The sequence below is a fragment of the Stenella coeruleoalba genome, assembly GCF_951394435.1.
Source record: "Stenella coeruleoalba genome assembly, chromosome: 14".
Lineage (NCBI taxonomy): Eukaryota > Metazoa > Chordata > Mammalia > Artiodactyla > Delphinidae > Stenella > Stenella coeruleoalba.
The window spans coordinates 64,965,155-64,992,145 of NC_137160.1; the positions used below are offsets into that span (position 1 = coordinate 64,965,155).

Sequence of the window (26,991 nt, forward strand, 5' to 3'; positions counted from 1 at the left end):
TCAGGTATTGCTGGCACAAGATAAGCACCGGATGGAGCTGATACAGTGTTTGCTCATTTGGCTTAGTTTGTGTTTTCAATGCCTTTCTCCCAAGGCCCAGCCTATAAAGTATCGGGAGAACTCTGAAGTTTGCAGGTTGGGCCGCCACTTCACTGTGAAGTTTGGGCTTCACTGTGACCTTGAACAAATCCCTTTGTTGCTCTCACTCTCAGTTTGCTCATCTGTAAAATGGAAGTAAAAATACCAAATCACAGTAGCAATGTTGACAACTTTTGGGTTCTTTTAATCAGTGGTTTCTGCAGAGCTTCACTTCGAAAGCGACAGAGCCGCCCTGTGCAGGAGCGGGAGGCGTGGGAAGATGGCCCACACCCAGATCTCCAAGTACCTGCCCCCCGACATCAACCCCACCCAGGCTGCCATTGCCTACGGCTGCCGGGCGCTGCCCAAGCTGAACGAGGAGCTGCAGTCGGAGGACCTGTTGACAAGGCAGAAAGCCCTCATGGCTCTGCATGACCTCATGCACGACCCCGAGCACGTCTACACAGCCATCCGCATAGGTGAGCGTGGCACAGCCCAAGTGACCACGACTGTGGTCTGGATGGACAGACACAGAGCAGCTTGAGGTGGCCCCTTCACAGCATCCCTCCCAGCTGGTCAGCCCATCCTCAACTGGACACCACCAGTGGTCAGCCCCCTCTGCTATGACTCAACCCGGTGGCCACACATCCACCCAATAGGTCTTTATCTGTCTCACCCGCAAGGCTGTCACAGAAGATAGGCACTGGCCCTACTGAAACCACACACACACGGGGACCTGTGTCCACTGTGTCCCACTCCCTTAATTACCCACATAAGAGTTGAACTGATTTTAGTGGCACGGTCACACCTGTCCCAGATCAGGCCCACGATGAGTGAACTGCCGCCTCCCCCACCAGCCTTATCTGAAGGGCTAGTTTAATCCCAGAGATGGTGGTAGCGGTCCCTACGCCGGGTGGAGCTTCAATAAAAAAGGTTGCTATTTAACGAGCCCGACTCTGGGCCAGCGCTGCCATACGTGCAGTGCCCGTGTTACCTTAGTCCTCGAAGCACTGGCCCTGGGAGGGAAGGAACCGCCTCAACCCACAGAGGAAAATGGAGGCTCAGAGAGAAGCAGTGTGAGGCTAGGGCTGCCCCATAAGTAAATAAGGCAAGATTTTTAGGTGCTCAGTCTGGCTTCCCGAGGTGTAACCCTTTCAAGGGTACGCGACTAGTGGGTGACAAGGCTGGAATTTGACTTCCGGTCTCTCCAAACGCAAAGGGCATTTTCTGAACCCTGTGGAGGACTGGGAGGAGGTGTGCAGAGATTCACGAGGGGGTTTGGATGACAGGGTCCTGGGGGATGAACCTTTCTAGCACCCAGAGTCCCCGCCAGTGACTCTGAAACACTCCATCACCCACACGATGCCCTCGCACCCCCAAACAGTAGAGCCCTGGTGCTCTCGCTCTGGACATCAGCTCACTTGTCGACTTCTAGGTTAGCTGGTTTCTGAGCTTGGTGAATGTTCAGAGGTTTTTCTGCCCGTAGGCTGCCTGGAGAGCCTGAAAGATTTGCTGATGGACACCAACGACCTGGTGCGCATCAAGACCACTGAGGTGCTCTATATCATGGCCACCCACAACGTGGGCAGGTGAGCAGCTGCCTCTGGGTATCAATGTCACGCTTTGGAGCCGCACCCCTCCCCTGGGGTGGCACATGCTTGAACGACCTTGAATGAGCTGCTCGCGGGGCAGGGAGTTAAATGAGTTCATGCACGTGAAGTGTCAGCCCCGTGGTGGCTTGGTTGGCCGCGGGCGCTCTCTCTCTGGTTCCCTCTCCCCACAGATGGGTGGTCTTTGGGAACTCACACACCCGCTTGCTCAGGGCCACCTCCAGATGGCCGCCTCAGCCCCTTGGTCCCCTCGACCCCTCAGCTCCCCGTCTCTTCTCTGGGTTCTGATGTCAGGTCCCTGGGAGGGGGGTGGCCAGCCCAATCCCTGCGCAGCCCTGGCCCAACAGGTCGCTATGAACTGGGTGCGTGTGGGGAGGTGGTGACACAGTGAGCGCCCCAGTTCACAGGTGTTGCACCAAACAGGGCAGACGGGTGCCGGGGAGAACGGGGGAGTGGGCTCGAACCTGGCATCTGCAGCGCCGCCCTTTCCTGCTCTGACCTGGCAAGGCTCTTGGTCGAGTCTCACTGTTCTCATCTGAGACAGATCCAGAAAAGTGCTTTCTCTCATTCTTCCTGCTCCTTTTTCCTCTTTCCGGACCCGATTTGGACATTAGGAGTAACCCCAGGGAGGGTGACGGAGGCTGAGAGGAGGGATGCTTGAAGTTTGGGGATTACAGGAAACTACGAGCCCAGTGACAGTGACCATAGGTCTGTTTATCCTCATAGGAGGTGTGGGGGGTGGTTCCCGGCTGTAACCACTTTAGCAGGGCGACTCGGTGCAGAAACTGTCACCGACTGAGGACCCGATGTGACTGGCACACTGTTCTCCAATGTCCCTCCCAGCACCACCGCAAGGGGCGGGGAGGAGCCCGGAGCAGGCAGCTGGTGTGCCCAGGGTCCAGGATTCCAAGACCCAGCTCACTCTAGCACACCACGCTGGACAAAGGGCAGAAGTGACTGGGGCCGACTTCTGAAGTCCGCCGGGCTCAATGGTCATCTCACCCCTCAAACCCTGAGTAACTGCCCATGTTGAAACCTCCTGCCTTCCTGGATCCACACGAGGAGCGACGGGGAGTGGATGAGTGTGGAAGCCAGGGGCCTGGCCTCTTGTCACCTTGGGGAGTTACAGCTTACAGAGCTGACTTACCAGCAGGGTGACTCGGAGTGGGCACCTGGGCGCAGAGTGAAGAGGCCCGGACACCTCACACCGGGGGTCAGGGAAGGCCCCTGCAACTTGGGGGTCCCACTGTGATTTCCTTCTCCCAGAACGACTCATACAGACCTCACGGCAGAGCACAGTCAGGCACTTCCTGTGTGCTGGGCACTGGGCCAGGCCCCGCTCTGAGTTCTCATTTAGTTCTGACCTCAGCCTCGAGAGATGCAGCCTTGAAACCCTCACCAGACGTAACTGGGCCCAGCAGTTAGTTGGTTAATCAGAAGGAATGGTTAAAAAGCTAGGATTGGAAGAAATTGTATCTTCCCTTCAAACAGTTCACCTTAACCCCAAACCCCTAAACGATCAGGCAGTCAGCAATCCCTGCGTGCCTCTTCTTGGCTATGGGCCCACTGCATGGAGCTTCCCATCATCTTTTTTGCTTAAACCAGCACCTGTAACATCATGGAGCTTTGATTCTTTAACGTAGAGCAAGCACTCAGACATTAATGAAGTGATCTGCATGCAAAACCCTTCGAGAATCTTCACAATCATCTCACTATTTTTAAAATAAATGTATTTATTTATTTTTGGCTGCACTGGGTCCTTGTTGCTGCGTGTGGGCTTTCTCTAGTTGTGGTGAGCAGGGGCTACTCTTCGTTACAGTGCGCGGGCTTCTCATTGTGGTGGCTTCTCTTGTTGCGGAGCACGGTCTCTAGGTGTGCAGGCTTCAGTAGTTGTGGCACGTGGGCTTCGGTAGTTGTGGCTCACGGGATCTAGAGCACAGGCTCAGTAGTTGTGGCACACAGGCTTAGTTGTTCCACGGCATGTTGGATCTTCCCAGACCAGGGCTTGAACCCGCATCCCCTGCATTGGCAGGTGGATTCTTAACCACTGCGCCACCAGGGAAGCCCTATTTATTTATCTTTTTAGACACTGACCTTGGAGTTTCCCAAAACATTCACCTTTGTTTTCATAAGGAAATCAAAGCAAAAACAAAAACCACCAACTCTTCTCCCATCAAATTGGCTTACCTGATATTCAGTGAATCTATATCATTATAACAAGAAGCATAACAGGCCTGCGTGGGTTTGGAGGCACGTGGCTGCCCTGGACAGTCCGCAGGTCTGTGCCCGGCAGGTGGAGAGAAGCGGTCAGCTCAGCCCGGCTGCTCAGGGGAGGTTGGTCATGCACTTCTGTTGCCTGGAGTCGTCCTCCACCACTCAGGCCGCACTGCTCTCACCTGACGTGAGGGCCACCCCCAGCCTGTGCCTTCTCTCCGGAGGCCGCAGGAATGCGGTCCCGTCCAGCCGGCACGGGCTTAGGCTCCAGGGGCCGGGAGGGCAGGCAACCGCCTCTAGGTTCTTATTGGATCCTCTCGTGGCACGTTCGTTGTGTCTAAATCCCACTTCTCTTCCCCAGAGATGGCTTTTTAGAGCATGACGTCATCTACGCCCTGTCTTTCCTGCTGAGCGACCCCCAATCAGCCTGCCGGGAGAACCTGCACCTGGCCTTCAAGCACCTGGCACAGCTGCCTGCAGGTAGGCTCACCGTGGGCGCTTGGGTGGCCCTCGGTCTCCTCTCCTAGTCAGGCGCCTGCCGTGCCGATCACAGTTTAGAGCATATTTTTTAAAAAGCTATGCTTTTATTAAGGTACCATGTACACGTTAAAAAGGCACACGTCATACGTGAACGCTTGACTAACTTGTACTAAGTGAACCTGCCACTTCCGGCACCGCTACCCAGATGAAGAAGCGTGCGGAGCATGGCCGGCACCGGCCCCTACCAGTCACCACCCCTCACCCAAACGTAAACCGGCGGATTTGTCTTCAGGTTATAAGACCATGGGTTAGTCTGTGCCTCTTTAAACTTGACATAAGTGGAAACATACAGTCTGTAGTATTTTGTTTCTAGCTTCTTCGTCTCTGTTGTGCGTTGTGTATTTGCCCATTTGCTCTGCAGTGTGGTATGCACACTATATGAGGGCGCTACGGTCTGTTTATCCCCTCTGTTGCTGATGAACTGTTTCAAACATTTGAACTGTTTCTAGTGTGTGGCAGCTGAGAATACAGTGGTCGCTAACATTCTTACAAATGTCTTCGATGGACATGCGTATGCATTTCTTTTGAGATACGCCTTGGAGAGAATTGCTGGGCACAGGGCAACTTTATGTCCAGCTTTAGAAGGTACTACAAATGGCTTCCTAAAAGACTTTTGCCAATTTACGCTCCCAGCAGTAGCGTATGAGGGTCCCAGGCGTTCTGTATCCGCACCCACACTTGATTTTTTGGCTCTGATGGTGGGTGTGTGCTTGCGTCTCACTTTGGTTTTCGTTTGTATTTCCCTGGTGACAAGAGCCCTGTAAATGTCCTCTTGTGAGAAGCACCGGGGCACGTTTTTAAGGATGAAAGACCCCACCCCGGGCTCACCGTCCCCTTCAGCTGACTGCTCCTGCTAATCTGATGCTGAGTCCAGGGTAACCGCCACCCGCTGACCGACCGCAGCTGGAGGGTTGAGATTCGTGTCAGGTTGATACCCATCCTGTCACAAGACACAATGAGCAATTTTAAATGAGGGGCTCATTCCAAGAGGCAGGATATCAGGCCTTAAAGGGGGTGCCTTAAGGCCGACATGGGCCTTCAGATGTCCCGGGCCAGGAGTTGGACAGACCAGGTCCCTCTGCCATCCCCTCATTCCCCGTGTGCCCCTAGACAGGCTGCTTCCCCATCTGGGACGTTGAGGCTGATGGGACCCCCTGCTCCAGAGGCCTGAAGTGAGGACCAGGCGGGAACACTCCCCGAATCAGGGCCCAGAGAGAAGTGACTAAGGGAACAGGTGCAGAGAGGCAGGCTGAGCAGAGCCCTGGGAGCTGGGGTTGCTGCCCGCCCAGCCGGGGCCATACCCTCCTCTAGCTGGGCTGGGCTGGGTGTGCCAGGCTGGACAGCAGCACCCCGGGTGGTCTTTTTAAAAGACCACCCCATCCCTGGCCCTATCCCACGTCACCTGGTGGGCCCTGCCCACATCTTCCTTGAACGCACCTTGGCTGGTTCTCCTGGGCGACCACGGTTGAGGGCCCCTGGGAATATCGGGGCGTCTCCATAAAGGACCAGTTCTGGGGCTGAGCTCCATGGACGCCTCTGCTCACCACTCAGGAACATTCCTTCCCAGGGTGTGGAGAGAGGGGACTTGCCGTTCTCACTCAAGGCTTTTAAAATCATTGTGACCTGTGTAAGCGTCCAGGGGAAGAGAGAGATGATGATAACGAACATCAGGAACCATCACCAGATTTGCTAAATCTTAACATTCAACCATATTTCATAGTTGCTTGAGATTTTGCTTAAAAAAATATAGCCCCCTGGGCTTCCCTGGTGGCGCAGTGGTTGAGAGTCCGCCTGCTGATGCAGGGGACATGGGTTCGTGCCCCGGTCCGGGAAGATCCCACATGCCGCGGAGCGGCTGGGCCCGTGAGCCATGGCCGCTGAGCCTGTGCGTCCGGAGCCTGTGCTCCACAACAGGAGAGGCCGCAACAGTGAGAGGCCCGCGTACTGCAAACAAAACAAAACAAAACAAAATACAGCCCCCTGTGAACCTCCCCCACCCAGCACCCTTTCTCCTGCCCTCCCTGGAGCCACCAGTAGTGGGTGAATTCATCCCCAACATATGTCTTTGTATTATTCCCTGGCGGTCTAGTGGCTAGGATTCTGCGCTTCCACTGAAGGGGGCATAGGTGTAATTGTATATAGATCTTGCCTTCCATGTTTTAAAACTCTCTAAATGGATTTTGCTGTACGCATCCCTTTGGTACTTGAAAAACCTAATGCTATCATTGGGAATGTACCCATGTGTGTCATGGGCTCCATTTCCTGATTATAACCCCAGCCTGCCCATCCCTTGTTTGAACGTGTGTACTTACATTCAGTGAACTTACTCCAGTCCGGCGGACCTGCATGAGCTGGTTTTCCCCAGGGCTTCCCCAGAGAAGGGCGTCATGGGGCCAGAGAGCACAATGGCTTCCCAGCTGGAGAGCCCGTCGTGCTCCCTCCCAGCAGCCTGGCCGAGTGCTAAGCCGTGTAGCTGTCGCTGTCCTATGGCTCTGCCATCCCCCAAGGCTGGGAAGGGGCGTCTTCTCTCTGCCTAGCACCGCCTCCATCTCCTCTCCTGCCCGGGGCCTCCCAGGAGCCTGAGCCCATTCTGCTGAGTTGTTTTTTCCATTTCTCATTGATTTGAGGGAGTGCTTCGTTTATCCGAGATCCTAACACTTTGCTGGTCACACATATTGCAAATATCACTTCCCAGGCTATCTGCGTGGCTTTTCTCTGTTTGTTTATTCATTGGTCCAGCAGTTTTTCATTTGAATAGTAGTGAGTTTCATCAATCTTTTCCTTTGTGACTTTTTTCTTTTTTTTGGTGTTGTTTAAGAGAATTTGGTGCTAATAGCTCATGGAGATATCCTGCCATATTTTCTTCTGAAAGTGAAAGAATTTTGCTTTTCACACTCAGTCCGAGAAGGTACCTGGGCCAGCCCAACACTGTCTTAATTACAAAAGCTCTAGGTATTCTGGGTTCTGGTGGACAGGCCGGAATCCGCAAGCACTAGGCTCACCATGGGGAGCAGGGGGTGTAGTTTGCACTTTATCGTAGGATTTATCACAGGAGTCCGTGCCCAGAGGAGGCCTGGGACACTCTGGGGAGGGGTAGGTAGCAGTGGGTGGGGTGGGGGTGGGTAGCTAGAGGGAGGGAGGGGGACATGCAGTGTGGTAGGCGCCCCAGGAGGACCATCTGAGTGGCCCCTGAGCGCAGCAGCTCCTGGGTTGGCCCGTGTAGCCGTGTCCTGGGGGTGTCCTCGCTGGGCCTGTGGGTGGGGGTCTGGGTGGGTGAGGGCATCTACTTCTGGGGCTGCACTCTTACCAGCGTGGGGCCTCGGGCGCTAGCGAAGCCCATTGGGAGCAACAGGTCACAGGGGTCCAGCGGCTCTTCCGGGACGGTCTGCATGCAGGGCGCAGCGGCTCTCGTGCTGGTGGTCATGGGTCTGGGTTCTCTGTCCACGGCCACGACCAGAAGGACCCTCTGCACCTGGCGGAGTGCTGGGCACGTGTCTGGCACTCAACAAATACTGGTGGTTTAGCAGTTTCTATGCAGGATTTTAAAGGACTATTTGTCGGCTGTTTTCCTGCTGCACTTCACGCCCATGTGTTGGGGTATCTGTGGGGACGAGGCCTTTTCTGGGCCCTGGCGCCCGGCCAGGTCCAGCTGGCTGCGTGGTTTCCCAGAGTGGCCAGCAGGGGGCGCCGCAGGACCGGCCACCGCCCAGCAGGGCTGCTCTGGCTCTCAGGCCTGGACCTGCTTGTCAGGAGAGGAGAAACCGGGATCGTGGGGCAAATGCCAGGCGCCCCGTCTTCCAGGCCCTGAGTGACCGGCCGCCAGGGATGCTGGAGGAACCCGTCTCCTCCCTGTGTGGACACAGCACCCCGTAGGAGAGGGCTCCAGGCTGACACCCAGGATTCCTCTGTAACTGGATTTGGGGGCCCACTGGAAGTGTCCCCAACCCCTCGGGCCCTCTGATGGTGGTCTCAGGCCCTGCCTGGCACACACAGTGCTGGGCGCTGAGGGCCGCCGGCCCACCTTTAGGGCAGCTCCACTGTCCCGCTGTCCCGACCCATTCATGTGCAGCTGGGCTGTGGGCAGAGGCAGGTGCCCTCCCTGCCCAGAGGAGAGAGCCAGGGCTGGGTGGGGAGGCGGCGGGGGCATCCCTGGCATCCCGCCATCACCACTGGGGGCTGGAGAGAGATGGGGGTACTGCGTCCATGGGAGCACAGGGTGAGGGGTGGACATCCTCAGCCTGACAGCCCTTGGCAGACAGTAGAACCCCCTCCCCACCCAGACTTAGCAAAGCACGAGGGCCCCCCAGTGGTGACCCTGCCCCTCTGGCAAGAGGACCCTCTCCCCTCAGGGCCGTCCTCCACCAACTCTGGCCCCCTGTCCCCGTCCCCTCTGCTGGGCCTGGGCTTGCAGCTAACACCGCATCTGTGGACCTCTCTGGATGCAGCTTAGCACGTGCCTCCCCCGTGCCAGGCACTGCTCAGGCAGCAGCAGGGGAAGGAGGCGGGTCAGACGGTGCAAACACCCCTTCCCGCCTCAGCCTGGCCTGGGCGCTCTTTCATGGCCTGGGCTCTTTCATGGCCTGGGGTGCTGGGCCCTGAGGGGATGATGGGTCTTGGGCCGTGAGGATGGGGACGGTCCTGTCAGCAGAGGGATCAGCTGGTGAGAGGAAGAACTGGAGCAGATAAAGACTGTGGGGGATGCGGCGAGGGGACCACTGTCCCAGGGAAGCCTCCTCCCCTCCTTGAACACATCTGGGCAGGAGGCAGAATCCTTCCATTTCCCTCTCACTGTGTATTTTTAGTTAAAGATGCTCACGCTGAGATTACTGCTCTTTTCACAGTTGGCATTAAAGTGCAAAATAAGTCTCAAAGATCTTAAGTCACAGGTTATTTCTTATACAAAAGCCCCTTGGGTTTTCGCCGTTTGGTGATGTGGGAAGGCGTGAAGGGGACCCCCACGTGGGCTCAGGGGTGGGGGGAACAAGAGCCAGGTCCGTGTGTCTGAGTGCTGTGTACCTGCACACGTGTGTGTCTATCTGTATCCCTCCCTTGGGGCTTCATGTCCGGTCCTGGGTTTGAGGAGGCGACATGGGGTAGCTCTGTGCCCCCGTGGGCTCCTGCCCTGGCTGTCCAGGTGCAGAGCTGGGCGAGGACCCACGTCTTGGACCCAGGTGTTGGGAGGCACCGGCCCGCTCTGCTCCTCTCGGGGAGGATGGCTCCGGTGCTCCCTGACCTTGACCTTGGGCATCTTGCCTCATCTGTAAAATGGGTCACCGCTGACACCCCGCCGCAGGGATGAGTGTGGAATAAGATAGTCTGCAAGGAGCCCGGTGCAGTGTGAACAAACTTCCTTGACTTAGTGTTTTCCATCCCTTGGCCCCCTAACCACACTGGCGAGTCAGCCAACGGTGGGCCGGCGGGGCCCCTCCTCCAAACACCCTGCAGGCTCGCCGTTCATGCCGGGGGCTGTCAGCACCCTCCAGGCCCACTGGGCATCTCCTCCGCTCTGTGGGGATGATTCTGACCCTAGTGGAGGTGTCTTTAGGGTGGGGGGGGAGTCCAGGTGATGGTGCAGCCTGGGCTGGTACCATCATTACCCCCAAACCTCAGCCCCTTGGGACACACAGGCCTGGCAGGTCTCCCTCTTTTGCAGCATCTTTCTACTCTTGGGGTTGTTTGTTCTTGACATTCATTTCAAAATGGTTTTTCCTAAACATGTGGAGGGAGCGGGGAGAGAAAAAAGGAACCTCAGCACGGACGGTGTCCCCGCCACCCTCCTGCATGCCGTCCACGCACACAGCACTCGGGACGAGGCTCGGCTCATTCAGGATATTTTATTTTCGTAAAGTAGACAATCTCGGACTTTCGTGCGATCGCCAGCTCCTCTTTCCCTCTCGACATCCCTTAAAGTCCTTGGCTGTAACTCCTCACACCAACCTCGGGCTCAGGGTACCAAAGGCCGAGAGGAGGTTTGGCAAGGGCTCTGGCGGCGCCTTCGTGTTTGCACACGGCCCTCAGCCAAGGTAATCCACGTGGCGGTGGCGGTGGCAGTGCCCCGGGCCCTGGGCAGGAAGGGCCTCCCTCAGGCTGCGAGGCGGCCGAGCCTTCACAGGAGTCGAGGCTGCCCTCTGGCCTCCCTTTCCTCCACTTGCAGAAAAGCCACAGGTAATTTACTCTTTAAATACCAAGACATTTAGCTATTGTTCGTTCGCTCCTGGGTGAAGGACCTTCTTTAAATACATCACATTTATTTTCTGAAAGAAAAACGAAGCGGAAACCGCACCAGTAACAACAGGACGCTGCACGGGCTTATGTACAACTCGGCGCCGAGGCTGCTGCCGGGCGCAGAGGGACAGACTTGTCCAGGTAACAATTTTACACTCAGCAAAGCCAGACACAAAAAGGACCACCCGAAAAAAAAAATAGGTTTTGAAAATCTGCATTTAAAAAAGAATACTCAACTGCATTGGAAATTTTCTGTATTTCTGCGAAACACCACGAGATTTGGCCAAAAAAAAAAAAGAAAAGAAAAAGGATGTCAGAGGAGAAAAACCAGGTTTCGGTTTATAAAACGTCCGACTCGTAGAAGAAAAGCTGGCGCCCAGCTCGCCTGGTCTGAGACAAGTTGCGCCACGCGTGTCACCATGTGGAGTTTTGCTGCATATTCTGAAGCGGTTTAAAAAGAGCTGTGAGTGGCCGGAGGGCTGGTCAGTGCTGTCGCAGGCCTGGTGCCCGGTCCCAGCGCGCACGTGGGGCGGCGTGGCCCCTGCTCTGGGTCTCCTCCCAGGTAGCCGGCCGCCCCTCCCTGTGGTCCCTCGGACCCCCATGCAGAGTGGGGCCACGTCGGGAAGGCAGGGTTATGTGGCAGGAGGGGCTCGGGGTGGACTTGGTGACAGCTCCTCAAGTCTTCACAGGACCTCAGCTACGCGGGGAGCCTGCTGTCTGCAGAGCGTGCGCGTGTGTGTGTGCGTGTGTGTGCGCAAGTGTGTCTACTTACCTAGCGATCTATCCGTACATATTCATGTTTGCGGAAACGTGGGGGCCGAGGAGGCGGGGCGGGGGACACGCTCCGGGCCCCCGTTTTCTGCCCCCGTGCTGGTCACCAGCGCGGGTCGGGGTGTGATGCCCCAGTCTCGCCACAGCCGACGCTGGCTCCTCAGCAGAGGCCGATGTACTTGAGGTTGTTCTGGATGATGACGTCGGTCACGGCGTCAAACACGAACTGGATGTTACTGGTGTCGGTGGCACAGGTGAAGTGGGAGTAGATCTCCTTGGTTTCCTTGTTGCGGTTCAGGTCCTCGAACTGCCGCTGGATGTAGACGGCGGCCTCCTCGTAGGTGTTCTGGCCGCTGTACTCGGGGAAGCACACGGTGAGTGGGATGCGCCGGATCTTCTGCGCCAGCAGGTCCTTCTTGTTGAGGAAGAGGATGAGGGAGGTGCTGACGAACCAGTTGTTGTTGCAGATGGAGTCAAAGAGGCGCAGGCTCTCCGCCATCCGGCTCTGGGGGGGGAGGGGGGGCGGTCAGCACGGCCTGGCCCTGCTAGGCCCAAGAGCACCCTCCCCGCCAGGCCCCAGCTGGCCCTGTGCTCTCCGACTCCGCTGGCCCCCTCTGGCCCCCGTGGTCGCTGACAGCACGTGGCTTCGGGGCTGCCGGCTGGGGCCCCGCGCCTGCACGGGCAAGCCCCGCCTCCCACGGGGGCACCGTCGCTGCATCCCCCGCAGGCAGCACGCGGGCAGCCTCCCCGGCAGTCAGCTCCGCCTGCTGGGGTTTGGCTGGCCCCGTGCCTCCATCCTGCCAGGCAGGGCATCAGTCCTCACTGGAGTCCGCGAGGGGGAGGCCTGTGTTCACGAAAGCAAGGGTGCAGGGCAGAGCTGGGCAGGCCTGGCCCCTGCCGGCGGTGTGCTCACTCAAGGCCATGTGGAGGATCCCGTGGCCGCCCCGCCCCCACCAGCACAGAGGACGCGAGGACGGCGGCCAGGAGGCACCGTGACCACAGAGCGTGGCCCTGGCCCTCTCTACCTCCCCTTGAGGACCGTGACCCTGCCGTGGAGCCTCTGGGTTTTCAAGGAACCCAGGGCCCTCGTCTGACTCCCACGCACAACTGACCGTCCTACTTCTAAAGGGACTCCTGCTGCTGGTGAAAGCTGCCCAGTGTTTGAAAGTAAAATGAATGAGATGAGCGTCCCAAGTGTGGGGCCGGTATAGATCAGAGGTATCGGATTTAAGGACTTTTCTGACGATGTGGTAACAACAGGGAAGCTGCAGCTGGTGCTGATGGGTGGACACAGGCACCGGCCTGCTCCACCCTCACACCTTCCTATCCCCATTCTGCAGATAAAGAAACTGAGGCCTGGAGAGGCAGGAAATGTGCTCTAAGTCCCACGGCCAGGAGCTCTAGGCTTGCTGCTCCTCCAAGGTGGACGGGCAGTGCTGCTGGCCCCAGGGTGGCAGTGCCCGGGGGAGGCCCCACGAAGCCCTGCTCTCCCACAGAACCTGCCTTCTCTCAGATACATGGTCTGACAGCATCAGTGCTGAGAAGGAACCACCGCCCCCACCACAACGTAGACATTGCCTCCAGGTCCTGCACTCCACCGGGGAGGGCCCGTTTCCGAAACCCACCCTGTGCCTTCTTTAGAACAAGCTCAGGAATAACAGACGCCCTGAAAGTGAGCAGCCTCAGGTCTTGGGTGTGTGCGGGGCAGGGTAAGCCCTCTGCAGACAGAAACAGGATGCAGGACCCCCAGGTGTGCCTGGAGGAGCGGACGACGTGCCACACGCAGTTAAGTGGTGGTCCAGGAATGTTACATTCTACTGGGTAGTAATTAGCGCTAACGGATTCCCGGAAGCTGCGTGGTAGGGACCAGCAGAGCTGTCGTATCTCATGGGAATGACGTCATAATCAGACGCTGTGCTTCTGACCCCAGATTTCACATCAGATAAATAATAGATGTGGCCATTAGCATGTATTCATTAATCCACTGAGCAGACACTTGCTGAGCAGGCTCTGAGGGCCGCCAGCAGGTCCCAGATCTCGTGCCGGTGACGGGGCCCCAGAGACGAGAGGCCAGTGGCCAGGCCAGGCCAAGCCCTGGGTGTGGAGTGGCGTTCAAGGATGGGTGGGCCAGGCAGGGGTGCTGGGATGAGCATCTGCACAGGGCCTGGGCCTGCCTCCATGTACCCTGCTAGGTCACTGGGGGTGAGAGCCAGGTGCCTCCCGCATCCAGGCCAGCTGCTCCTGCTGAAACAGTGCACGTGTGCCGAGAGGGGTCGGTCCTCCAGGGCATGTGTGCGTGGGAAGAGCTCAGCTGCCATGTCCTGCGTGGAGCAGGCCCCAGGGCCCCGACAGGCTGCGTCTGCCCTTCCTGCTCAGCGCACCCCAGGCTGACTTCAGACCCCAGGGCCCGGCCCCTCTACCCCACAGATGTCCCTCCGAGCCTCGCCAGGCAACAGAGGGCAGAGGAGGCCGGCAGGACGGGCACTGCTGTGTGGCCTGAGCAGGACAGACAGACGCCCCTCGAGTCTGGCCCTTGCCCACACCTGGGGCTCCTCTTGCTCTCCAGGCAGGTGGGGCTCAGGTTTCCCTGTTCCCTCCCTCTCCCTTGGGACAAACCGTGGGGACCCACACAGGCCATCCTTTAGGCGGGCAGCGCTCAGGGAGCCCGTGGGAGGCACTGACTGGCCGGGCTGGACAAACACAGGAGCCTGGGAGCTCCACCTGCTCTCCCCCAAAGCCGCTGGGTGAGCACGGTGAAGCGGGCACTGTGTCCCGGGACCCACCACACAGAGGTCCCTCAGCCAGGAGAGGAGCCGTCCCAGAAGGCACTAGGCGGGCAGGGGGAGCTGGAGCCCCTTGGTGCTACCCACTGCTGTGCAGGCTCCTGGAGCCCGAGCAGGAGCCCGAGCATGGGCGCGCAGGCCGAGCAGCACGCTGACACCTGAGTCACAGATCACTGAGAAAGGAACGTGCTGTTTTGAGCTGTAACTCTGGAAACCGTGAGAAGCACGCACAACAGTGTGCGTACGGGAGGAAGGCGCAACGGGCAGGGCCTCCCCCAGGGCCCCCTCCCCGTTTGGCTCGCCCCCCGTGGCCTCCTCCACGACTCCTCTTCCCAGCCCCGCACCCCGGCGCCCCCTCCTGCCGCACACGGCTGGGGTGCTCGGGCACCAGGATGGAACCCCAGTCCCTCGGTCTGCGTTCAGGGCCTCCCTGGTCCTGAGGGTGTGCTCAGCCTGGGGGCCAGCTGTGGCCCCGTTCTCCCCGACGCCTCCCTGGCACCCGGTTCTGACTCTACCCACTTGGTGCTGTGGGTCACAGGGTTGGGCCCCGTCCTCGTGTGGTCCACTGGGCCCTGGGGTGAATGAAGCTGGGGCAGCTTTGGAGTCACCGGACTCTGCCCATCACGCCTTGTCTTGCCATGACTTCCACCAGCCTGACGCAGACATCCTCTCGCTGCAAGCCGGGGAGGCCACCCACCTCACACAGGGGATGGGGCCCTGGACAGGCGACTCCCAGGGCTGGGTGAGGACCCCGTGTCTGCACCAACCCCAGCGCTCCCCCAGCAGGAGGCTCTCCACGCCCTCAGCTCTGCAGCTGCTCCTCCCAGGAGAAAATACCCCACGACTGCTTGCCTGCGATGCCACCCAGGGCTCTGGTGCCCACCCAGCTCTCTCCAGGAGCTGCTCACAGTGAGAAACATCGTGTACGGAGATGACACAGAGCAGACGATTCCCGTCAGAGGCCTGGGCAGCGGTGGCGATCCCATGCTCGGGAAGGGGCAGGAACCAGTGATTTGTAACAGCACACGTCAGACCCTGGGAGGCAGCCGGACAGTCCCCAGGGTGGCGCACAAGTCATTTCTCAGCCATTTGCAGAGAAAGCTCCCGCTTGGACACGTCCGAATACACTCAACCTCACCGAACAGACTGGACTTTCCCCAGGGGCTGCAGCTGGTGACCCCCCTCTGAGGGCCTTCCAGCTTGCTGCTCGGAGACTGGAATCTTTGCTAAGTGCCGAGCTCAGTGGTGGAGGCCTTTACCCTGAGCACAACCGCCACGTGACAGCACCCGTGGTGGCCTGGACCAGACCGGCTCCTGGAACATCCTGAGGAGGCCGGGGCTGGGGCGCGAAGGGGAGCCTCGGCCCTGGTCCCCCATGAAGGCTCCCCTGAGTCACGAAAGGGCAGGTGTCCCTGTTATGGGTACAGATTTGCGGCCTGGGGTTCGCTCTCACCACCAGGGCTCGCTGAACCTTGGACAAGTCCTTTCTCCTCTCCCGGCCTCAGTGTCCTCATCTGTAAAATGGGGACGATCACGGCACCCAGCACCAGGACTGCTGCAGGAGCAACACAGTGTTGGTTTGAGAGGAACCAGGTTTGCTGGGCCTCGGCCTGTGGCTGCCTTCCCAGCAGACAATCTGCATGCCACTCACTGCCGGCACCCTGGCACTGGGGTGACCTCATCTCCTCTTGTCCAAGACCTGCCCCCCTCCCCACCGGCACAGAGCCTCTGCGGGAGGTGGGATGGAGAGGGAGGGGGCTGGACTCTGCAGACCCGGCTCAGCTGCCATCCTGAGCCCCAGGGCCACCAGCACCTCCCTCCAGGCTGCTGGCTCCCAGCTCTGCCTGGTTCCTCTGCTCTGGGGGCCCCATAACTGCTCAGCCTGGAGACCCAACGGCTGCCCAGAACCTGTGACACCCACTCAGCCCCTCGCTCACTGCTGCAGGGGCACAGGACAGCACCGATTGCCAGGCGAGCACCCATTTCCTTGATTTAATAGGCCAAGAGGGCTGCCTTTGGCTTCCTTGCGGGCTGGCTGGCGGGCACTGGCCCCAAATGTGGACGCCCAAGTCCAGCCCTGCACTCTACAAAAGGGGAGCACGGGTTCCCCAACAGGCAAGGGAGCCACCCAAACGCTGACTGCTCGGCTCGCCCTGGGCACAGCAGAGGCTCCAGTCCCAGACCTCATAAAGTGGGGGTGATGTCAAGGTTTCAGCCCTTCCCAGAACCGGCCCAAACCCCAGGGCCCGGGAGACCCGGAAACCCCAGCCCGCCGGCACGCCAGCAACCTTCACCGCTAGGCCCGCACCCCCCACCCCTCCTCAGCCTCCGTGGGCAGAGGCGCTCCAGGCGCCCTGCTGGGTGTGAGGAGGATGGAGGAGAGGTGAGCTCGTGGAGTGGCCAACGAGGGCCAGAGCCCCTGCTCTGCCAGCCGCCAGCTCCTGTTTGTCTGAGCCTCAGTTTCCTCACCCGTACAGCGCGGTCTGTTAGGGATCCTGCTCCCGAGGCTGGGGGCTAAAACGTGACGCTTCTGGAAAGCTGAGTCTCCACACCGGGCACCCGTGACCAGAGCGGCCGTCACGGCATGACTCAGAGATAAAAGGGGAGGTGGCCTGGAGCAGGGGCCCTGTGAGGCTAGGATGAGGCAACGGGAAGCCAGCCACGGCCAAGGCCTGGGGCCGCAGCGGGCAGCCGGCGGGGGAAGAGGATGCAGCGGGGCTGGGCCGTGGCGCTGGCTCGGCTGCTTGGGGCTCAGAGCCCAGGGAGGCTCTGTCCCGCCCTGGGACTCAGCTTGCTCGTCCCTAACACGAGTTCTCAGTTCCGTTTCGGCCTGGGAAGCCCAGGTCCGCCTGTTGCAGGAGCGTGTGGAGTGTTTGTTCTTGAGAACTGTGAATTTACCTTTAAACGCTGGAAGCAGAGCTGGGAGGCCGGGCTGAGGACATGAATGAGCTCCATTCACCACGACGGTGCCAGCCCTGAGGCTCAGCCTCCAGGCCCCACCCGGGCAACGGTGCCAGGCTCCACGGGCGCCGAGGGCGGGACCGGGCAGCGAGGCCTCCTGGCAGCACCCTGGCTGCATGGGCCAAGGGGGAGGGTCCAGCCGGGGCTGGGTATCGAGCTGGCACCTTCACAAGGTAACAGCCAAGCCTCTGCTCCCTCTGTGGTGGTGTGGCTCGAGGGGTGCGGAGGCGCGGCTGACCCAGCGAGCGGCACGTCCCAGAGGGAAGTCTGGGGTCGTCCTCTGTGCGGTGCTGACTGCCCTCCCCGCCTCCACTGCCCGGGAGGCAGGTGAGGCCCGGAGCCCTGTGCTCTGGGCCTGGTGGGTGGGAGGAGCCCCCGAGACCTCCCTGGCCCACGCTGAGCCCTGCCGGGGGAGCCGGGCTTGGACATCCCCAGCCTTCTCCAGCGGGGAGAGGGCGAGTGGGCCCTCCCGTCACACCCAGGTCCCGAGGTCCGGGCAGGTGCACAGGGGTGGGGGTGGTGGGGCCTGTGTTAGATGCACCTGCAACTGTGGAAAGGTGTGAAGACAGGATTGCACCTCCAGAGTAAAACCCCTCCGAGGACGGCACTGGTTGCTCAGGGAAATAGCTTATTCTTTGTCACCAAAGAAGTGGGGGGCTGGTCGTTGTGGGTGAGAGAGGGGTGTCTTTATCTTCATGCAAAGCTGCAGAGAAGTCTAGTGTGGCCTGGGGGTGCTCAGGGGGCCCTGCTGGGAGATGCCTTGGGCTCTGCGGGGAAGAGGCCGGGCCCAGCCCTCAGGCTGCCCAGTGGCTCGAAGCCCTGAGCTCCCCCACTCGTCCACCGAGGGTCCTTATCCTTCCGGAGCTTATTTCCCTTTTGGGGCTCCAGCTTGTCTCGGGTCGTGGGGGTGGCTCAGGGGAGCAAGGCCCTGGCTTGCGTCTGCCCTTAGGCTGCGGGGTGCAGGCAGGAGGGCTCCCTGGGAACAGGGTGGGGTGGCAAGAAGCAGAGCAACAGCCCCAGACTGAGCTGGAGGCCTCGGGCAGCGAGGCAGCATGGCCGCGCTGTCCTGGCAGAAGCCCAGTGCAGAGCCGGTGCAGGAGATGACTCAGACCTCCTCTCACGCCCGCAGGGATGGGAATGGGACGCTCGGGCCTCCCCAGGCAGCCCTGGCTCCCCACTGTCACCAGAACCTGTGTTTCTCCACACACACACACCCCCACCCCCAGTATCGCGTCCCTCATTGGAAGTGTTTGCAGGAGGGCAGGGCCTGTGTGCTTGACTCACCCAGGCCTGGATGGAGTCACTACAGCCCTGTGCAGACAAGAGAGCAGATGTGGTGGTGGTCCAGCGCCCACAGGGAGATGCAGGCGAGAAGGCCTCAGAGCTGCCCTCTGCGCTGCCCAGCGCAGGAGTGGGGCAGCCCCTCGGGCCCTTCCTAACACTGAGAGTCTGTGACAGCAGCTGCTCCCATCCCTTGGTTGAGCTTATACTCAGACACTCAGCATGCAGTTTCCATGGCAACTGGGGAGGAAGCCTCCACCCTCGGGCCTCGTACAGCAGCACAGCAACACAGACTGAAGGCAGGAGACGCTCCATCTTTGAGCTGGGCCAGGTGTCCCTCTCCACAGGGGCACACAGGCCCAGCCCTGGCTGGCTGGCTAGACCACACTGTCCATCACTGTCTACTTCTTGAGAGTGGGGGAGGGCCTCCGGGTGTTGAGGGTGTCTCACTCTCCCTGGCGGGCAGGGCAGTGGGCAGGGAAGAGGGGAGGTCCTTCTGGTACCGGCTCCTGCCTGCAGTGCCCTGGGTGGGTGGCGCTCCCAGTGGGAGGGGCGGGGGTGGGATTGTTACCGAAGGATGGTGCCTCGCCCTCGACAGCTGCCCCTGGAGGCTCTGGGCCTTGCTCCTCCTCTGCGCGGAGGCTGCTGTGATGTGCAGAGGTCCAGCTCTCTGCTCCTCTCAGAGCAGTGGCTGTGAGGGCTTCTCCCCACATCCCCGTGTATGGATGTGGAAATGGGGGCTGTGAGGGCCAGCCTGGCCTGCCCAGGCCCCTCTGCCCCAAAGAGAGCTTCTGATGGCCACAGCCACCCCTTGGTCCTTGCCATCCCCATCCGGCTCCTGGCCTCAGGCAACGGGGAGGTGCCTGGGGACAGAGCTGGATGACCGGGGTCAAGTCCAGACCAACCTGGTTAGCGCTCCTCACTTCTTCCTCCCACAAGCCTAAGTGCTGGCCGCGCCAGAATGGAGAATTGATTAATGAGGCTAATGGATCGATGAGCCCCTGACTGTCCCCGGGGCTCATCTGCACGGGCGGCACAGAGTGGGTGGTGCCGCAGCCTGTGCGGGGGCAACAGGGCAAGCTGGGGGTGCTGCCGCCCACCCCCTGCTCTCTCTGGGGTGGGCAGCGTTCCCCCTCGGCTGCCCAGGGTCAGTGGGGCCCTCGGGACACCCAGGCCAAGATCGACTGGCACGGCCCTGCCGCACAGGCAGCTCACTCCCCGTGCCCCTCCCGCCGCCGCCTTCCCCTCCACCAGGCACAGCCACGGTGCTTCTCGGCACCCCGTCCCCCTTCTAGTCCCTCAGCATGTTCCTACCCCGCCCTCTCGTGTCCCTGGGACCTCAGAGGCCTCCCAGTGCAGGCCCTGATCCCCTACTCTGACCCCTGGCACCAGACGCCCACTCAACCAGCCCCACCCCCCATCTTCTGTCTGACCCCCTTTCTCCCTGGCTCACTTCAGCTTTAGGGCTCCCTGGGTGATGTGAGCGGGTCAGGCTGAAAGGAGTGGGGGCCTGAGCGAGGAGCCCTGAGGCAGCCCCACGCCAAGCCCCCATGGCTGCCTCGGCTGGCCTTGGACTTGACCTCACCCAAGAGTCTCAGGTCCTGCCGACCAGGAGACGGCAGTTATTCTGGGCTGTCGGGAAGTGAGTCATGGTAGAAACGTGGTCGACAGGCAGTGACAGGAAGCTGGAGGCCCAGCATCCCTACCGCCGACACCGGCGTCCAAGATCCAAGCCCGGCCTCGCCCGGCACCTTTCCCTGCACGTCAAGCAGTCACCCTCGGAAACACAGAGAGAAGCAAGGGGCAATCCTGGCTTAAGAGAACTGAGGCCCTAGGAGCGGACACACGTGCACTGACCACCCAGTGCCAAGCCAGCAAGCTGGGGCAGGTGGCATGGAGGGAGGGCACTGTCTGGCTGCCTCTGCCAGGGGAGGCAGTACCCACGAGTGGACACAACACCCCGACAGAGGCCAGGGTCCCGGAGTCGGGCCATGGGCTCTACCTGTAACTGTCCAGTTGACGGCACCTCCAGCCACACCTGGAATCTCCTTCCCACCTCTCCCTCTGCTCCGTGTCTCTGCAACCTGGGGTCACTTCGCTGCCCTGTGCATAGCCCTCCAGCAGCTCCCATCCCAGCGGGGTGACCCGGCACCTTCTGCCTGGCCCCAACTCATCCCCGCGTGGGGCCTTCACCAGGCTGTCCTCCCCTGGGTCCCAGCAGAGGGGTGGGCTCTCAAGGGCATCCCTGAGCCACCCTGAAGTAGCCAGTCGCCAGCTGGAACCCTTCTGTTGATTTGCTGTGGCTTTGAGCACCGCCACCCGGTCTGCGGGGGCTGCTCTCTCCAGCGCCCGGCAGAGTGAGTGGTCTGGTGGCCGCGGGGCCACGGCAGGCAGGGCTGGATGGTGCGGGATGTAGGTGGTTGGTAAGGCGGCCGTGTGCAGGGGTTACAGTGAGAGGACGCCGGCGCCGCGTGTCCTGCCTGTCCAGGTAGTCGGACCCGGCCACTGAGGAGGGGCCCGCCTGCGCCCCCAGCCTCCCCTCCTCCCAACCAGGACCCTGACACTTGGCAGCGCCGGGCCTCCCCCGCTCCCCGCAGCAGGCTCCGTGCCGTCCTGGCCCTTCGCCGGCAGCGGCCTGTGTCCCTTCTCGCCCCAGCGCCATCGTGGAGCAAAACGAGGGGAAAAAGGGTTTACAGGCAGGTGCCCTTCTGGCTTTAAAACCATCAGGAACCCCCTGACCTGCCGGGGATGAAGGCTCGGGGTTCATCTTCCTCCTCCAAACTCCGGGGTTTGTGCGGCGACCCCAGGACCGACTCCACTGTGTGTCCCCGTCGGTGCCCCAGCTCCTGCCGCCCTGACCCCTGGCCTCCGCGCCACCTGCAGACGAGCAGCCCGAGGGGCCGCGGAAGTTGCGGCCAGAGTGTGGGGATTAGCGAGCAGCACAGAGGAATTAGTGCTTGGGGCGGTGCACCTCGCGCCCCACAGTCCTGGTGCTCACAGCCCTTGGCCCCCCTCCCCAGGCACGAGAAGGGGGCTCAGCAAAGGACCACCGCCTCTCACCTCCCAGGGGCTGGCTTGCCGCAGCCCAGGTGGGGGCAGGAGGAGGCTCAGCCCTGCAGGCCTTGGGCCAGTGACAGATGGGGCTTCACTGGGGTGCGAGTGTGTTCCGACGGGTCCAGAGGTCAGAGGCACCGTTTGTCTGTCCGCTGCCCCCCATCGAGTGACAGCTGTGACGCTCGTAGTAACAGCGCCAGCCAGGCCTGCCACTTCAAACAGTAGGGCTGTTTAAACAAGATAAAGGCTGCGGAGAAGCTGTGCTCGGGCCCTAATGGCCTGAAACCCATCCTGAACCTGCCAGAAACAGCGGAAGCTCAGCCTCGGGCCACCTCGCCTGACGCCACCTGTCCCCGCCCCAAGCTCAGCACCCACCTTCTCCAGGCAGCCTGTTTGCTGGTCCCCAGTCTCCCAAAGTATACGGCTCAGAGGGGGCTAGGGTGACCCAGAGTAGTAGCAAGTGTGGCAGCCCGCCTGGGGGGCTTAGAGGTTTGTGTGCAGGGTCCGTGACAGCACCTGAGGCCCAGCCTCTTTCCCCTGCCCTCGTCCTCCCACCCGGACACCTGCCCCCGGAGAGGAAGGACCGCGCCCTGGGCCCCACCGTTTCCCCATGGTGCCCGGCACGGGGCTGGGACCGGGGTGCCTCGGGACGAGTGTGCTCCACCGAGCGCCCCCCTTCCACTGACACAGCCGTGCTGTCCTCGGCGTGCTGCGAGTTCTCAGGAGCCAGACAGCCCAGATGGACCACAGGTGGACACATGATGACCCTGGGGCCACACAGGCAGGTCACTGCCCCACCCCAGCACCAAAACACGCTCATGCCCTGGCTGGGGACTTTGCCCGCCTGACCGAGCTGTCCCCTGGGAGTCTGTGTGGCCAGCCAGCCCCTGCACCCCAAACACACATCATTCTTCTGCTCTCTGTTCTCACTGAGCCTCAGAAGCAATGACCGACAGGATCTCAGAGCCAGAAAGGACCATTCCTGATCCCACAGGCGTCCAGTAGAGCCCCGGGCAGGTGGGACGAGGGCAGTGGGCATCTCGTAACTTTGGATGGGGGGGGGACTGAGTTAGAATTGACTCCCAGATTCCCAAAGCCACACTTGGAGCACTTGCTCTGCAAGGGCTGGAGCTCCTGTGTCCTGCTCCCAGCTCCCCATGTCATGCCCAGGCCCAGGGAGGAAGGCTGGCAGCCTAGGATGAGGTCCGGGCTCTGGGTCCCACCTGCTCTCACCTCATCCGCCCACCTCCCCCCACCTCCAACCGCTCCCGCTCCCAGGGAGCATGCCTCTTCTAAAGCCCCAGTCCTTCCAGTCCTTTTCAGCTTCAGCTGAAATGAGAACTGTTTTCTATTTGTTTTTGTGTTAAATCTTGCTGGAGTGATCCAAGCCCCCCTGCTGTCAGTCACTGACGGGAAATTAGCAAACAGCATGATGCAAGTGCGAGCAGGCCTGGCCTGGCTTGCAGACCATCACTGCCACCACGGGAGGCAATGGCAGTGCAAACAGCCCTCCTGGGACCAGACCGAGGACCCCCTGGGCCCCAACACCCTTGCCTAACACTGTTCAGCAAGAGGGAGCTTCTGCACCCCTGGGCACAGCCCTAGGCCACCCCTCCTGGAGGAAAGGCTGGAGAGCCATGGGCAGCAGGTGGCCAGTTCCTGCAGGGACACGAGAAGCTGGGGACAGGGCGGGGGGGGGTGGGTAGACATCTCAGTGGGGAACCTCTGCTTGTGGCCAATCAAGATGGATTTCAGAAATGCTCATCCTTAGGAAGTAATATTTGGGCCACTGCTGCCCGTTATAACCCTGGCTGCTCCATCAGCTCCATTGAGAAACTGATCAAAGTGACAGAGCCTCTCTCAGGAAGGATGCCTACACGTGCTGGTGCAGCCGTACAATCGGGACGCGGTTTAGGGAATTCCGCAGGACCCTGGGAACACTGCTCCTACCCGTGGGGCACCCGGCGCTTTATCCTGCCCCAGATGTTGTCAGGGTGGCTGACATACCCCACACCCTGCTAGGTACTCGGTGGCTGACAGCGTTCTCCCGGTGCTCGCCCTGGCCAGCACGGTCCAAGCCTCTCAGCCCCCTTTGCAGGTGAAGCAGGGGGATGAAGAAGCTGGGTGGGGCCCTGCTTCTGGTTCCCAAGCCCTTGTCTTCGCGTCACTGCCTCTTGAGTGCGTCCTCGAAACCTCACCCCCCCCCCCCCCCAGCTGTGACCACCCGTATCACTCCCAGGGCTGGGCCAGCCCATCCCCCCAGACTGGCAGTACGGCAGGAGATACCGGGCCACGGGGTCACAGCAGCTGTGCCTGGGGACAGAGCACTGGGCAGGAGCAGGAACAAGGTTCAGGGGAAGGGCGTGCCAGAGGCCGGCTGGTCAGCAGCTCACGGCTGTGGTCTCACTGAATCCAGGCTGGAGTCACACGCAGTGTCTCCATCCATGTCCTCCACAACCATTGGGGACAGTAGGTTTCCCACCCCCATGGGCTCCCTGCTGTCCAGAAGAGACCTCCTGCCCTCCCTGGGCCCCACACCACTGCAGCAGGGGCTGGGATGCCCCGGGAGGAACATGTGCTGTGTCAGGGCTGGTGGTGCCCAATGCCAGGTCCCCTGGTCAGCTGTGCTACAAAAGGCCAGCCTGCTAGGTCTGGGCATCAGAGGAGAGCGTGGTGACAGTTCTGCCCAGCGCCTCCTCTGTCCTGGTTCAGTGTGGTCTCTGGCCTTGGTGATGCCACATCCTGATGCCCCAGGCTGTGCTGGGGGTGGGACTTGGCACCGGGACCTCGCCCAGGTGGCCCAGCTCTCCATGGCCCCCCAAAACCCCTCGGTACTGAGAGGCACTTGCAGCCTGGCCCTGGGAGGCCTGAGCAGGAATGGGGAGTGGGGGGCTGGGTGGTTGTCTCTTGTGAGAAGAACAGGAAATGGCAGGAGGGCACTGTGTTCCCTGCAGGCCTGTGCGATTCCCACAGCCTTCCCAGCCACCAAACCAGGCAGGGTGGCCCAGGCCACAGGGGAGGCCACGGGGCTGACCAGGGTCTAAGCTCCACTGCTGGGCATCCCCCTCCATCGGAGCGCCAGCCCCAGAGTCCCAGGCCCTGCAGGCACCAAGCACAGGCGCCTGGCAGATGTCAGAACTGCATCCTGTCCTTGAGCCATGGATCTGTCGTCTGGCTTTGCAGACAAGGGAGCCACAACTGGACCAGCTTGTCCAGCTGAGGACGCACAGGACTGGGGCTGCATGTGGCTGGCCCCCTCTCGCCTCCTGAGGTCCTGTCTTTGGGCAGATGAGGCTGAAAGAGGAGCCGAGGGGGCGTCCCTGGAGCCGGCAGGCAGTAAACAAAGGGCCGGGGTGGGAAGCCGCCCAAGAACTACAGGTTGCCCCAGTCAGCTGTTCCAGACTGTTCTTTCCCCAGCGGCTGGTAGTTGGCTACAGAGCTGGTTTCCTGGAGCCTGAGACACAGGCCCAGAGGCTATGGCTTCTGGGGAACATGGAGCTGTGCCATGTGGCTTGGAGGCTCTGGGCCTCCTCAGCCAGGACGCCGTCAGCCTTCCCAGGGTCACCGAAGGCCCGAAAAGGTGTGTGGGGCTGTGGCCTGGGGCTGGCCTCAGCAGAAACCTCAGGACATGAGGCCCAGGGCCTCTGGGTGACTGTGGTTTTATTCATGAAATTAGAGCAAATACATGAGCTGAGGAGACACCAACTAGGGGTGATGAAGACAGGGTCAGGGTGAGCTGTGGCCCAGGTTCCCAGGCCAGCCTGAGTTGGGTCTCTGGATCTGAGGACATGTGTCCAGTGGGGAGCCACGTGCAGGGAACAGGGCCACCTTCTGCTCTATCCGGGGGGCCCCCCTCAGATGACCATGCTCCCTTCCCTAGCGGACTGTATTCAGATCTACCAAAACACGAGACTGTCAGAGCCAGAGGGGCCTGCGGGGGGGCGGGGGCAGTCCCCGAGTTCTGTTAGCACAGAAGCCTTTCTCGGTGTTGTTCAGGCCAGTTGTCTGTGCTGGTTACCGAGGGTCCCCCGTGGTCTCAGCCAGCTCCCTGGAGCCTGTTCTTGCTACGTGGAGAAGTTGTTTTTCAGTTCTCAGATTATAGAAATCCCTTAAAACAATAATAATCTGCGTCTTAAAAACCCCTCTGGGTTCTGACGTGTGCGTAAGGAGTGGGGCTAATGCGCTCAGGAAATTAACTAACCCGCGGGCCTGGGCGCTGAGTGGGATGCGGGCTGGGGAGGTCCCTCTGCCCTGAAGCTCCTGGTAAGTGCGGGATACAGATGTTCCGCGGGGTGCAGGGACATTGAGAAGAGCAGATCACCTGGCAGAGAGGATGTGCGCAGACATGGGAGCTGCAGAGGCCCCGATGAGCCCTGGCAGCAACGTCTACCCCAGGCGGTGCTGGGAGTGGGGCTTGGCACCCGGGACCTCGCCCAGCTGGCCCAGCTCTCCATGGCCCCCCCAAACCCCTCGGTCCTGCCTCTGTGGGCCGCCCCCACAGGCCCCACGACGCAGGCTGGACGCGCAAGGTCAAGCCCAGATTACCATCCCCACCTTCATCCCAATCTGTCCAGGCCCTGCTCCCTTCTCCCCTGCAAGGCGGTCTCTAGGGCAGGAGGCCCCCTGGGGTTCTCTGGACCCAGAGAGCTGCTGCACTGGGGTGCCTCGGGGCCAGCCACAGCCAGCATGGGGCCAGCGGATATGGGTACTGGGGGAGCCACTCTAGCCTCCAGGGGTTGCTCAATGCGGTCCCCAAGTGACCTCAGGGGAGGAAGGGCCACAGTCGCCTCTGTCCCTCACTGCTTCCTGAACAAGCCCCATGGGGCCTGTCCTCAGGCGGGGACCCGGGAGGCCCGGCTGGAGCAGATTCGCACGTGAGTCCAACATGCTGACAGAGACGTGGCAGAACCAGCCGGCTCCAGGCTGCTCCCCTATGCAGAGGCTTGATTCTCGTGAATCTGCCCCGGGAGAGCATGAAGCCATCTGGCAAATAACCATTCGCAAGCAGGACGAACGTGAACAGAAAAGACAGGTGTGGTCACAGGGCCAGAGCAGGGAGGCGCTGAGGGGTCACAGAGGAGGCTGACAGCTCTTTAAAAGGATGCAGCCAGTGAACACTGTCATTCACCGATGAATGAGCCTGACGGGCAGGCCCTTCCAGCCCGGGCTCGGGGGTCACCCGCTGCAGGAGGCTGGTGAATGTTAACATCTGGCTGGGGTGGGGGCCGGCTGTAGAGGCTGCCAACTTCCATGGTGTCATTACTCTCACCTGGCTGATTTTAAGCTACCAACATTATGTCAAACAGCTCACAAACTTCTTAAAAACGGAAAAATTGGCACTTGTGAGCTGGTGCTGGCCAGCCACTGCCCTCCAGTGGATGGGTGTGCTGTGCAGGTGGGGGCCAGCGCTGCCCACAGAGCACCAATGGCACCCCCCTCCTCCCTCCCAGGGCTGGTCCGCGACCTGGCAAGAG

The 26,991-nt window shown here is 60.7% G+C and overlaps 2 protein-coding genes across 2 annotated transcripts in view; one reads left to right on the forward strand and one right to left on the reverse strand.

Annotated features, from left to right (window-relative positions):
* The window catches only part of RSPH14 (radial spoke head 14 homolog), a gene marked incomplete at its 3' end in the record, with an annotated part of 61,914 nt that overhangs the window by 790 nt on the left and 34,133 nt on the right, over window positions 1–26,991 (forward strand). The window contains exons 2-4 of the mRNA XM_079943143.1: window positions 291–557; window positions 1,565–1,667; window positions 4,264–4,382. Coding sequence (XP_079799269.1) covers window positions 359–557; window positions 1,565–1,667; window positions 4,264–4,382 — 421 coding nt within the window. The 5' untranslated portion in view covers window positions 291–358. The remainder of the gene's footprint in view (window positions 1–290; window positions 558–1,564; window positions 1,668–4,263; window positions 4,383–26,991) is intronic.
* The window catches only part of GNAZ (G protein subunit alpha z), a 42,258-nt gene continuing 25,368 nt past the window's right edge, over window positions 10,102–26,991 (reverse strand). Inside the window, exon 3 of the mRNA XM_079943142.1 lies at window positions 10,102–11,943. Coding sequence (XP_079799268.1) covers window positions 11,599–11,943 — 345 coding nt within the window. The 3' untranslated portion in view covers window positions 10,102–11,598. The remainder of the gene's footprint in view (window positions 11,944–26,991) is intronic.